Below are 13,671 nucleotides of genomic sequence, written 5' to 3'. Positions count from 1 at the left end.
GGATACCATGATTAATCCTGTATCTTGGCTATCACAAATTGTCCTGCAATCATCATTAGATTGCAAGTATCTGTTTGGTGTGATAAATTTTTAAAAATACACATCCAGGAGTAGGTCAGCTGGATCTTAAGGCAGAAGCTCTACTTTTAGTTGTTTTTTTGAGAAACTGAACTGTAGACTACAACCCATTCTATGAGAACTCTATTAATTATATTCATATCAATAGAGTATGAAAATTCTTTTCTACATTGTTAGCATCATTGTTATATTTTTATTTTGATTACAGCTATTCTAACGGGGGTAAGAGCTCGCTCCTTGTGGTTTGCTCTGTCTTCATGATACTTAATGATACTGAACATTTTTCATACTTATTGGACATATCTGTAGCCCCTTTTGAAACTAACTATTCAGACCACTTAGCCATCTTTAAATTGGACTTTTTGAGAGGTTTTTCTTGTTTGTCTTGGATTGAGATTTTTTTTTCAATTGTAGACATCTTCCCTATTATATTTCCCAAATCTTGTAGGCAATGAAGAGTTTGTTCCAGAGCAAAGGAAATTGTATTTACAATTCAGTTCCTTTAAGCAGTATTTTTCTTTTGGATGAAAATACTAATTACTGTCTACTTTTGTAAGAAACTTACTCCTACTAAGAAATGTAAAAAGGAAGTAACCTGTGCTAAAAACAATTTAGGCTAGCAAAATGTAAAACCTCATGGCGCTCTGTTTAGTCTGGAAAAGGAAGCCCCATTCTGAGATTTTGCAGCCAAAACAGTTTTATTTTGTAATGGTTATTCTCTTTCTTTGGCCCAACTCACTTCCCTATATCCTCAAAGACCTACAGGCTTCTCAATGCTGTGGGTTTTGTAGTCTGAAGTTGCTTTTCCTACTGTGGAGAACATGTTTCTTCAGGGGAAATCAAGCTCCTACATAGTGTTATGGTTTCAGGAAAGTAGCGACCTTGAGGGTGCACAATGGAAGTGTAGACTTGCACATTTGCCTGGGGTTGATGTCTACTAGAAAGCAGTTATGTCACACCATGAATGGCCTTTTGGTGATTTATAATGGGTTCTAAGTAAAAGAATCGCACAAAATGAAGAACGCCAATAGTCACTGAATTCTTCCTGGTTATAATTACATGCTAGATGTTACATTCCTATTTGTATGAACATAACTTGTTTGTTTTTAGAGACATAGTCTTGTTAAATTGCCCAGGTATGGCTGTAGTTTATAATTCCCATCTCACCCTCCCAGAGCACTGGGATTATAGGTATGCTTCACTATGCCTGTCATAGAATATCTACAGAATACTACCATATGAAACTTAATAACAGATAGCTTGTTGCATAGAAAAAAAGCCCTGTATTGCATTTAATACTTCAGATTCTTTCAGATAGCTCTTTTCTTTTGGCTAGTCACCACACATTTCTGATTAGTTCAAGTATTTATAGCTGGGTAGGTTCACAGTATCACAAAATACAGCCAAAAAAAAAAAAAAACTTCTATTGCCAAAGAATGAATCTAAACATCACAGTTACAAGGCTAGCGATCTCTTATCCCAGTACCTTAATTTTCTTAAGTACTCAGAAAAAGAGAAGGACTTTTTTGTTTTATCGTATCTTCAATAATTCACCAAGTGCTCTCAGCTTGTGCATCAGACTAACACCATCACTATTATTCAGAATGAATCATGGGCCAGCTGTATAGAGGAAGGTAATAGCCACTAATAAATGCAAACCAAAGTCAGAACCTTACCTTAGTTCCTTGAAGGGGTCTGCCCTGACGTTAGGTGTTTCTATGGACTTAGGAAACACTGTGCCCTCAGCGCCTGGAAACAGAAGCAAGCAAACAGAGTTACAGACGTTGGAGGAACCACCTAGGGGCACAATCAGCACAATGATTGGAGCTAAATGTAGCAAATCCATTACACAGTTCAATATGCACAGACCTTGCCACTGGCACAGGGCTAGTGTCTGGACAGCACTGAATCAACTCATGCAGGCAACCTTTCAAGCACAAGAAACATCTTTTGAAATGCTCTTACTGAGATTAGATTGAGGCCATGAGGCAAATACTCTCTGAATTAAAAAACAAACAAACAAACCAAAGGAAAAAAAAACAGTAAACGAAAAAGAAAAGGAAGCAAGAAAGGAACCTAGAAACTATAAAGTCTGAGTCATGTATAATCACCCATTAACAGTCACTCAACTACAAATGTTTTCAAATGCAGCAGGTGAAGCACTCTTATTGCACACAGCGATGACATCTGCGCGGTGTGTTAGATAGTTATATTTGCCTAATGACAAGTAAAAGTCTTCCAGTAAATAAAGTTCTGCACTATTCTGTTTTGGAAAGTCAAGTGGAAAAGCAGGACATTATGAAAGATCACTTGGAGTTCAGCACTTTGACGCTATAAGTATTAACATTGATCCCCAACCCAATCTAGACATTTAGCTCTTGACTGTGCTGTACACTTTTATCTTTACAACCTGTCAACACCAGCTGAACTTTTCCAGCCATAAAAGATTGTGATTATCTGATTTATATGCTCCCAAGGTGTTTTCAAATCTTTTAAACCTCAGTTTATCACGGATAATTGCATTGGATATTAGTTTTCCAATTGAACGTAGCAGAAGCAGTGTCGTACTGTGAAGTAAAGAAGCGTATTTTTATACATTTAACATACTTTTTGATGCTGTAAACAGGAGTGGAATACCTGGCCTTCATGTGCAGATTTCTAGGATTCTCTTGCATTGCTTATAAAGTCTAAAAATCCTCCATTCACCAATATTATTCAAAATCTGTATTTATCCTGCCATAATGATAAGACCAGGAAATTGAAATGGTTCCTTTACTTCTGCAACAAATATAAAAATATTTCCTCTTTTTGACAGGAGTAACAGACTTTTGCAAGTACGATCAGAAAATAATGCTTTGACTTAATGGTACGTGTGGTCATTAAAGGAATAGCTCCCTGAATAATTTTTCTCAGCTCACTTTGAGTGACTGCTATAGACTATCATAGATGTTAACACTACACTAGTTCATTTATTTACTGTGACAACTCCACAATATTGATAACTGCAAAAGGCATAAGCATTCAGCTTATTCAGAATCTCCAAATAAACACAATACAAAATTTAAAAGCATATTCCAGTCACAATCCCACATTTTATTTTAATTTCACCTATACAACCTAAAAAGCTGAGCTAATAAAGGAACACTATTGGGCCTAAATAAAAATACATTGTTAAATGAAAATGAGATCAAAGACTTATAGTCTTTTCTTAGACCAAGGAACCTGCTTAGCCTACACATTAGAATAGTGGACCTCACAGTCACAGAGCCAGCAGGGGCCCGTGGGGAGACCTGCTGTGCTCTGATGCTGCTGGCCACTGCTGGAGACATTGCTGTAATCCCTTGATCCTCACCACCAGGTCTATGAGGGTCAGGATGGATGGCCACATTTCAGGTAGAAATAAAGCTCAAGTTACCCTACTTGAGCTTGCACCCTCTAATCAAATACCCCCTTTTTTCCTTTTAGACTTTGTCTAAGAGAGCCCACACACCAGAGAACACACTAATTGATATGACTTTCCAGGGGGAAGATATCAAAGTATTTATTGAGTGGCTTTAGACATGACACACAACTTCTCTGATGCTCCATTTCCTTCTCTGGAAAGAAGAGATATTTAAGGTACTTTTGTGTTCTAAAAGACTTGGAGGGCTGAATGACTGAATGAGATTTCAGGTACATAGCAGTTAGTGATGAAATTTAATACAATACTACTAGAAATAAAATTTTTATAAACTCTACTCTTATTGTTATTTTGATTCTCACTGATTATTGTTTTCTTTCTTCCTTTTCTTTTTTCTTTTTTTGTGACAGGGTCTCACTCTGTAACTCAGGCTGGTCTTACACTCACCATAAAGCCAAGTATTGTGTCAAACTTGTGGCAATCCTCCTGCCTCAGCCTCCATAGTGCTGGGATTACAGGCTTGCACCACCACACCCTGTTCATCAGTGATAATTTTAAAAATATTTTAAAGATATTTACAAGAGGGACAGCCAAATAGCTCAGTGGATTAAAGCTCCTGATTAGGCAGGGATTTTATTTATTTATTTATTGTTGTGGTACTGGGGCTTGAATTTATGACCTTGCTCAATCTCTGGGCCTGCCGTGCTGGCCCCACCCTGGGAGGATGCTGAGACGGGTGATTGAGACTGGGCAGGGTGGTGCATGCTGGTAATCCCAGTGCTTGTGAAGCTGAAAACAGGAGGATCACTATGAGTCCAATCTACTCAGTGAGATCCTGTAGTCCCCGTAGACCCTTTCCTAAAATGCAAAAAATAAAAATAAATAAATAAATTAAATAAAAGATATTTACTGAAAGTTTGAAAGTGTACTGAATATTCTGAGTTTTCATCTGATCATCAGAATAACTCTATGCAGTGGGGACTCTTTACTTCTGTTATCAAGTGTGTGTAACAGAGCCTCAGACGAGTAAAGAAATTTCCCTACAGTCACACAGGTGACGTGATGGGGAAAACGTGTGCTAGTCTTCCAGCTCTCACCTTGGTTCCTTCGTGCCTAGGCTCTCTCCCCCAGCAGATTGACTTCCTCTCCATGTGCTCATCTTTTTCTGAGATCAGAACAAGTACCATTGGCTCTGCTCTCTGGCAACACTTGCCAAATCCCCAGCTACCTTTTCAGAAACAGTTCTTTCCAAGTTCTACCAGATTTCTCATTGTCACATCATTTTTCACTCTCACCCACCCACACAGTGGACAATTGTTCTCCAGGACAAATTCTGCAATCCTCTACTCGACCCATTTTTGGATAATACATTATTCTCCACTTTATTATTTCAAAAAGGTTTCTAGTAAAACCATACTTACCTACTCCCTTCTTTGGCACAACATAATTTACTGGCAATAAATGTTCATAAACAGTTTGACTGAAAAATCCATAAAGCCATTCCAGCTTTATTTTAAATTCCATTTAATGTCCCTCAAAAATGATTTCATCAATGTGTTTCCATTAGCTGGTTCCCTGCCCAATAACTTAATTTCACACAATCAATCAAGAACTTATAAAGCATGTGACAGGATCTATCTAAAGTGTTTTGAATTACCATAAAGATCAGCTCAGCGGTTCTTTTTCCTACTAACACAGGTAGGGGGTATGCTTGTCAAAAAATCTCCAATGCACTGTGTTACCATAGTAACCAAAAGCCACGTTCTCCTCTCTAGAAAGGATACTCAGGTCCAGAGCTCAGCTTCATGGTGCTTTCCCTTCAAAGTGTCCCGGATGTCAAAGCACCTGACATCTAGGTATTGACAGTCTGGACTTTCTCTGACTTTTGCCAAGTCATATCATCTTTCTGGTCTTTTCTAGGGTCTCAACTATAAAATGAAGATTAAATATTAAAACTAAACTCTCCACCACTGTAATCTATAATCTGATTTAAGCAAATGATTGTCTAATGCTTTCCTTTTCTACTGGGAAGATAAGAAAACACTGGGATAGCAAACGACTTTGTAGTTAAGGCTTATATTTAGATGCTCCCCCTTGCCCAGGGATTCATGGCTGGATTAGGGTGTGTGATGCTGGGATTAATAATATGACACTCTCCCACTCCGAGCAGCCTGGATGGGATGTAAAAGGACAGAAAGAAGCTGCCTTCTTGTCTGGCTGTCTTCCGCCTACCTCTGCAGTGCCCATTGTCTATGCCACGCTGCCTTGGAGCCAGCCAATTATGGACTGAAACCTCTATAAACAATGAGCCAAAAACAAACCTTTCCTCCCTTAACACTAGGTTTTGTATTTTGTCTCAGCAAAACTAAGAAAAGTAAGACATATGTTAAAAATATTCTCAATTTTCAAGGAAAAGAACAAAGGCAACAGAATTTTGTCCAGTTTAAATTGCATTTATAATTTTTATTTTTACGTTACAGTGCTGGGAATTGAACCTAAAATTTCATACATAGTTAGCAGGTACCCTAATCACCAAACTACACTCCAACCACAAACTATTTAATTCATAGAAATAATCAGCAGAAATAAATCTTGAGAGGTAAAATGATAAACAATAAACATTCATTGTTGATGAATATAACTATAAAGCCAAAATTCTTTGTTTCCAACTATAAAATTCCAATAAGTAACCTAAGTTAATCAGAGTTGTGAAAAATGATAGCAAAGTGCCTTAAACTGTATAATGTTAAAACAAATGTAAACTAAATACTGAAAGGAAAATTTAAATTTGCAAAATCTGACAAAGGAAAATTAGACTCAAGAGAGTCATTAGACAGAAAAAATTACACTGACACGAGCTATACCCAATGAAATTCTGACTTAGATTTATGATAAACCAGATCTTTGTTGTACCTGTACATAATGATTCATCCCAAATAGTTTCAAAAAATTTTTAAAAGATAAAAAATGATTTAAATATAGTGTTCTAAAAATTGATGATGAAATTAACGTAGTTTAATAAAGTTTACAGCGGTAAATTATTTCTTGATGAATGTCATTAATATTCATATAGCTTTGATTAATACTTTCTACATTTATGAACAAGAACTAAATCTCATTGTGGAGTTTAAATTATGGGTCCAAAATGTGCACCAGAGGGCCGGCCAAACAGTTTAGCAGATTAAAGTGCCAGCAAATAGTCACAGGGGTCAGGGGTTCAATCCCCAGGCCTGCCATGCTGGCCCCACCCCAGGGATGGCAATTGAGACTGGAGGTGGTGGTGGGTGCCTGTAATCCCAGCTCTTGGGAGGCTGTAAACAGGAGAATTGCTATGAGTCTGATCTAGTAGTGAGACCCTGAGCACCCTGTAGACCCTTCCCTAAAATTAAAAAAAAGAAAAGTGTACCAGGCTCATAAGGCAGAGCTAAAATAGCTGATGAATATTCTACTGTACTGTTTCCAGCAATCACGGTGCATTTTCCAATTTACCTTCCTTGGATAGATATAACTGAGTGACAACCTTAATAACAATCATACTGAACTTGATAAGGGTATTTTTTTTTAAATCCCAGATTAGATTACACAATGCAGAAAGGAAGTCAGTCTAAAAAGTGGTGATAAGAAAATAGAAGGGCTGATTTTGCTTTTCGAAACATCAGAGAAGCCAGCAAATAAAGACCTAATTTCTACATTCATTGTGTGGCGCTACGGTCTGAACACGCTTTGTCGCCCAGAAGTTTATGGGCTGTAGAGGTGATTCTCAGTTTGCTGGTGGGGAGCCTCTCTGAAGGGGGCCAGTGGGAGGTCCTGGGGTCAGAAAGGTGCTGTTCTCCAGGACAGAGGTCTCTGCAGAGCAACCTGGCCCTAGAGCCCAGGTCTGACCCAGAATTACAGTATTTCCCTCCGGCAAACACTGCCACAGTTGTAACACAGTATACTATTGGCGTCTCAGTCCCACAGCAGAGGACAAACTAAAGGGGTTGCCTGACCTTGCAGTTTAACTTCTAAACTGTGAGGTACTTTAACTTCTTTCCTTTATAAAGTTATCTTGCCTTATGCATCATGCAGCAGTAACCACAAATTGAACTAATACAGAATGGCCCTTGGGAGTGTGTCTTCTAGTGTTAGTTCTCTTTGTATTACGTAACATAGTGATGGATGGCTTACATCTTCTGTAAGGTTTTTTCCAGACCTGTTAGGACACTATCTTCCAGATAACTGAGTGTGCATGAACACTATAAACTGGGAGAGGAGAGCGACATGCAAGATATGCTCAAAGTTCAGCTCATTTAGCAGACACTATTGAGTAGACAGCTTTAGTGGTGAGGCAGCGTCACGCAGTTCAGCGATGCCAATAGGTTTAAGTAACTGACAATTAAAATAATGTCACAACCAAAAATATAAAAGTGATAAAGATTCAAAATGCAACATGTCTGTGAAATCATAAAACCTCAAGACAAAGCCTGGGATGAGAGCTGATTTCTGAGGAGCTGAAGTTCTGCTAACGTTTGGAACATCGTTAGGCATGAACCAGTCAAGAGGGGTATGTTGCAGTAGAGAATAGGAAAAGGCTTCAGAGTTGGGATGTGTGTAGTCATTAAAGTAGCCTGTCATGACCAGATCAGATTTGGCAAGAGGTGAATACTATGGGATGCAGTTAGGGAGGGAGGTCATCCATGATGAGTGAAGAACGCTGGAGATCCTAATGAGGGTGTCAACTAGGGGATCTGATTTGATCAAATTCACAGCTTTTTAAAGATCACCACAGATGCGTTTTACTGATTGCAAGTTTGCTTTACCCAAACACTACATATTTAAGCCCCACTTTCCCAGTGGGGTGCAATCAGAAGATCGTGCCCTTGGAAAATACTTGCACTTGGATTAATCGCCCTGTAAGCGATGTGAGAGAGGTCACCTTCTCTCTGTGATGTGAAAATACAAAGAGGGGCAATGGTCTGCAAGCTCTTGGGAGGATTAGTGACCACACGAGAAAAGAAGGAGCTTGCTCTTTCTCAACCTTGTGGGGGCGGCAGGAAGAAGGCGTCTGCATCCTGGAAGGAACCTCGGTGCTCTCGCTCTCAGCTTTCCCAGATCCCAGAACTGTGAGAAAAACATTTCTGTTGCTTAAAGCACGCTGCCTGGAGTACTTGGTAGAGCAGCCCACCACAGTGAAACACCGAATCATGGGAAAGGCACTAGAGGGAGCCAGAGCAGATGCCCAGGGCCAGGAGAAGAGGACGGGAGGCTGGATTAGAAGAGTGGCAGCGGGAGACCAGACCTGTCTAAACAGATGATGAAGAGCAAGACCAAGGGACATCACGATGCCTGGCACAGGGAGGAGCAAAGGGGGGAAGCCTTGGGAAAGACTCTCCAGACACCTGTGATGCTCAAAGGGAACTCATACTCCTCCAACAAATTTCACCGTCTTGGATATTTGGTATTTTACTACACTAAAAACGACTTTTGTTCACGAAAGCTGGTCTGAGTCCTGCCATACTTTTTATTACAAAGGTACAAGAAACATGCCAGAAAAATTAAATTCAACTTCATGTGATACTGATAGGCAATACATTTTAAAAAATAACAACCTTGAATAAGCTAGTAATTCCTTGACTAATGAATATATGTTTCTGTGCAGGATAGCTTCCTGGTTACTCAAGAGTTTAAGCTAATGGTATTTTGGTGCAACACTCATTGTTGAAAATCTTTTGAAAATATGTGAGATTCAGTGTTTCCCTTGGTAAGGGCAGGATAAGGATCATGGTGATATTTTGATGTTTAAACACAATGTTCTTATTGCTAGAGCTCGATTTTCCTACACACCAGTTTCTTCCCCGGTACATTATTCATGGTAGATATAGGACAGTGGACCATGAGACAACTGATCTTAGGGAAACTCTCCAAAAGAATGGTTTTTGTACTGAATTTCTAATATAAACAATTGGATTTCTTTCAAAAATAACATGCAATGAAACATTCTCTTAAAGGAAATGGTAGGATTATATTTTATAAAAGATTTTAAATGAACTGGGAAATCAATGAGGCTGCAGAGTTTCTTCAAGTTTCAGGATTAGCTGTGTTGAGTGTGGCTGTCCGCTTCTGAAGTCTGTGCCAGATCTGAGTGATACACACACACCAGGCAGTAATTTTCAGGGGAAGAAGTCACTTGGGGGAGTTTAATCCTGCTGTGTCTTCCCTGGTGGCATGTAATAAACTGCTAATGCAAAACATCTGTAGTCACTGGAAGTAGTTTCTAGGATACACACCAAATATTTCCTTTCTAGAAATTAGGACAGATTCTCCTAACCTAAAAGGACAGATAATTTATTCATTTAACAAATATTTATTGAGGGCCTAATCCAGAAAAGGTTTGTAGGGAAAACAGACTCTGCTTTTCCTTTTTAGGGATTACAAATTAATTTTTAAAATTTCAAAGTGTATATACAATTTGAAGCCACTGCAAACATTGTAGCATCTTATCAATGTTTGACAAGTACCTTCTATTTGTAGGGTAGAATGTGGAGGTGATGTTTGCCCTTGTGGGGTTTTATTATATCTACACAGGTAAAGAGCAGCAAAAAATAATTTTCAAACAAAATGATAGATATGTGTTCTCAGTAGAGGAGATATTGCCATCATGGGCACACAGGTTGGTTTTTAGAGGACAAAAGAAAACTTATAGCATTCAGGTAGTAGGTACACACATTTGCATATCCGAACATAAACATATATGCAAAGTGTATAGATAGATCATTATTTCTGCAGTCATAAAGTGGAGTGGGACACTAGAAATAAAGACCTGGAAAAGATTCCTCAGAGGAGCAGTGTAGGAACCATGACGGAGAAACCCTGTGTAGGGTGTGATGAAATCACAGGAGACACCGAAGATGCAGGGGCTGCAGGGTTCTCAGTGTCCTGGGGGAGATGAGATGCTTTGCTGGAGAAATCATCTTACTGAGAGTCACTGTAATTCAGAGGATTGGAGAAACTGAGAGAATGGATGACACGATGAGAGGAATGGCTCCAGCAACATAGAGACAAGAAGGCCAAGGCCGGAATTGTAAGGGACTCCAACATTTAAGTTTGAGAATGGATGGATGAGCCACCAAGGGACACTAAAGACCAGGAATTAACATAAAGCCAAGAAGAAAAACTATGCTAAGAAGGTGGGAGGATTTGATCTGTGTTAAGTTGAGCTGAGAAGTAAAGAATGAATTAAAATCTCCACTGGATTTAGCACTGTGAATGTACTTTACATTGTAAGAGACATTCTAGGAGGAGCTGGAGCAGATTTCAGTGGGCAAAAAGAGAAACTGGGAGAGGAATATGCAGAGAAAGCAGAGCTGCCAGTTTTCAAAAGCGAAACGGTGAGCCAGGTGGGTATTGAACGTTGGGTACTAGAGAGCAAAGGCCTCACTATGGTAAGTGACCTGATTTTTAAGCTTACGTCATGCTCGATGGCACTCTGTGGTGCTGTGCAGGGGCTCTGTGGTACAGGCTGGGCAGGTGCGCATGTGCTTAGGTGCCCAGAGCAGATGCACATAATGGGGATACTTGGGTTCATCTGGGCCTGGAGTTTCAGTGGCAGTACACATGAAAAAGAGAGTTTAGCTCTTTCCCATCTTGCAAGATGGCAGGTGAAAAAATCTGAAAAGCCAGACACTAAAGAGAAGAAACCCAAAGCCAAGAAGGCTGCTGCCAGTGGTACTGATAAGAAGGGTAAGGAGAAGGCAAAAAAAAAGCCTAAGAAAGGGGCAGCCCCACTGCAGCCAAAATCCTGTTATGGTTGGAGGAATTGGAAGATACTCCTGATCTGCCTTGCATTCCAGAAAGGCTTTGTACAAGAGAAAGTACACAGCTGCTAAATCAAAGGTTGAGAAGAAAAAGGAGAAAGTTCTTGCTACTAACACAAAACTGGTCAGTAGGGACAAGAATGGAGGTACCTGGGTGGTTAAGCTTTGAAAAATGACTAGATACTACCTTACTGAAGATGTTCCCTGAAAGCTCTTGAGCCACAGCAAGATACCCTTCAGTCAGCAGGTGAGGAAACTTCAAGCCAGCATCACTCCTGGCACCATCTTGATCATCCTTACTGGGCATCACAGAGGCAAGAGAGTGGTCTTCCTGAAGCAGTTGGCCAGTGGCTTGCTACTTGTGTCTGGGCCTCTTACCCTTAATCTTGCTCCTCTATGAAGAACACTCCAGAAATTTGTCATTGCCACCTCTACAAAAATTGATATCAGCAAAGTGAAAATCCCCAAACACCTCACAGATGCTTATTCAAGAAGAAGCTGTGGAAACCCGGACACCAGGAGGGCAAGATCTTCGACACTGAGAAAGAGACATACCAGATTTCAGAACAGCGCAAGGTGGATCAGAAAATGGTGGACTCACAGATTTTAGCAAAAATGAAAGCTGTTCCTCAGCTGCAGGGCTACCTGCGATCTAGTTTTTCTCTGACAAATGGATTGTACCCTCATAATTAGTGTTCTAAATTTCTTACTAAGAACCTAATTAAATAACTGCTACATAAAAAAAGCAGAAAAATAGAGTTCAACAAGTTGAGGATTGCGTAGGAAGATTGTGAAGTGAAATAGACACTGGGCATGCTAGCTAGCTTCTTCTGTTTTCTTCTGATGGAATAGGAATAACAATACTTTTCTTATAAAGCTATTGTAAAGATAATAGATTTTATGCATATATTTGAGATATATGAGACACGAATTTTGCATAGATATGTTACAAATTGCACATATTTTTAAGTTTATTAAGAAATAATGCAATGCTACGTGAGCCTGATATATCAAAATACTTAAAAAATGATGGATGTTTTCTATTTATTATTTTAGAAGATAATAAAGAAAATAAGAATAGAAGATAAGGCCAGAGCAATAAAAGAATCTCATTAAGTAATTTGCATATTAACAATGGAAAATAATAAGATAAGATGTGCTCTTTTGAAAGTACCCTAACAATTTAATCCAACTGGTCACACCACCAAAGTGCAGATTGTGAACATTTGTGTTGAATGGAAAGCAATTTAAAATTCACACATAGAAACATCCTAGCAAGATATGAAGAGACAAGTAGTTTAATTAAACAAACTCTACTCCAGAAACCAATAGACCAGAACTCACGCTTGGTGTGTCGTTACATCAAAACTGGAAAACATAAAAGGAACCATCCAAGCAGCAAGCAACCTCATTCCAGTTTCTTATGACTACATTACTTTTGATGGTAAATAAAACTCTACAGTAAAGCAAATAATTTCAGCTCATTGATTGTGCCTAACAGGTTGCTGATGGATCAAACACTCTGGAAGGTAGCAGCTTTTCAGTCAGGATGGCATGCAAAGGACAGAGCACCCACGACAAGCTGCAGAGTCCGCTTGAGCTCTGAAAGGCTACCCTTGCTTCTCACACATAAAGCACCCTTGACCCACAATGGGATAAATGTGGCCATTCCTGCATACTCTCTTCCTGGCCCCTGTGCATTAGGTAGCCATGGTGGAGGGGCAGAGGGAGCAAACTAACTCAAGCAGTATGAACAAGCCCAGGAGAGTCTGCTTCTGCCTCCCTTCACCTGGGAGGCAAGGTCAGGCAGCAGCTGTGAATGCAGGCTCTTCAGGGCAGATCTTAGGGCACAAGTGCCTCTCACAGTGTGACAGCAATCAGGACTCAGTCAACGGCTGCCTGCAAAACCTGAGAAAACAACGTGCGCCTGATTTTTAAAGGTTTCCTGGTCATTGAAAATGAAGTGGAACACATTGTTTCTGTGGCCAAGCGAGTGGGTGGTGATACCTTCCCATGGAGAGGGAAATTGAAACATTAATTGAGAATCACAGAGACACATGGTCCAAAAAATAATTGGGGAAACTCATAAAATCATTGCTAGGAGATGAAGGTGATGGTGACTGTAGAAGCAAAAATGGCACATTGAAATCTTAATAAAAGCGATTAAGGTTTGAAAGCATTAAAACATTTGATTGATTTCATTTCTAGGTACAATGTTGTCATGAGATCAAGCTTTAGAATGAGCACATTGTAAGAGAGTTATGGGGTGATTTTTTTTGTATGTTAGGGAAGGGTCTACAGGGTTTTCAGGGTCTCACTACTAGATCAGACTCGTAGTGATCCGCCTGTTTACAGCCTCCCAAGAGCTTGGATTACAGGCTTGCCAGTCTCAATTGCTGT

General features: G+C 39.6%; 1 protein-coding gene and 1 pseudogene across 4 annotated transcripts in view; one reads left to right on the top strand and one right to left on the bottom strand.

The window, feature by feature from the left end:
• Positions 1 to 13,671, bottom strand: part of Sgcd (sarcoglycan delta) — a 645,238-nt gene that overhangs the window by 120,287 nt on the left and 511,280 nt on the right. For all 4 annotated transcript variants that reach the window (XM_023713117.1, XM_004629389.2, XM_023713118.1 and 1 more), the window contains one exon: positions 1,755 to 1,827. In XM_023713117.1, coding sequence (XP_023568885.1) covers positions 1,755 to 1,827 — 73 coding nt within the window. The remainder of the gene's footprint in view (positions 1 to 1,754; positions 1,828 to 13,671) is intronic.
• On the top strand, positions 10,314 to 11,964 carry LOC111816258 (annotated as a pseudogene).

This window comes from Octodon degus, unplaced genomic scaffold (assembly GCF_000260255.1).
Source record: "Octodon degus isolate 3935 unplaced genomic scaffold, OctDeg1.0 scaffold00029, whole genome shotgun sequence".
Classification (NCBI taxonomy): Eukaryota; Metazoa; Chordata; class Mammalia; order Rodentia; family Octodontidae; genus Octodon; species Octodon degus.
The sequence above is the reverse complement of the archived record's forward strand: the minus strand, read 5'-3'. Positions and strand labels throughout refer to the sequence as shown.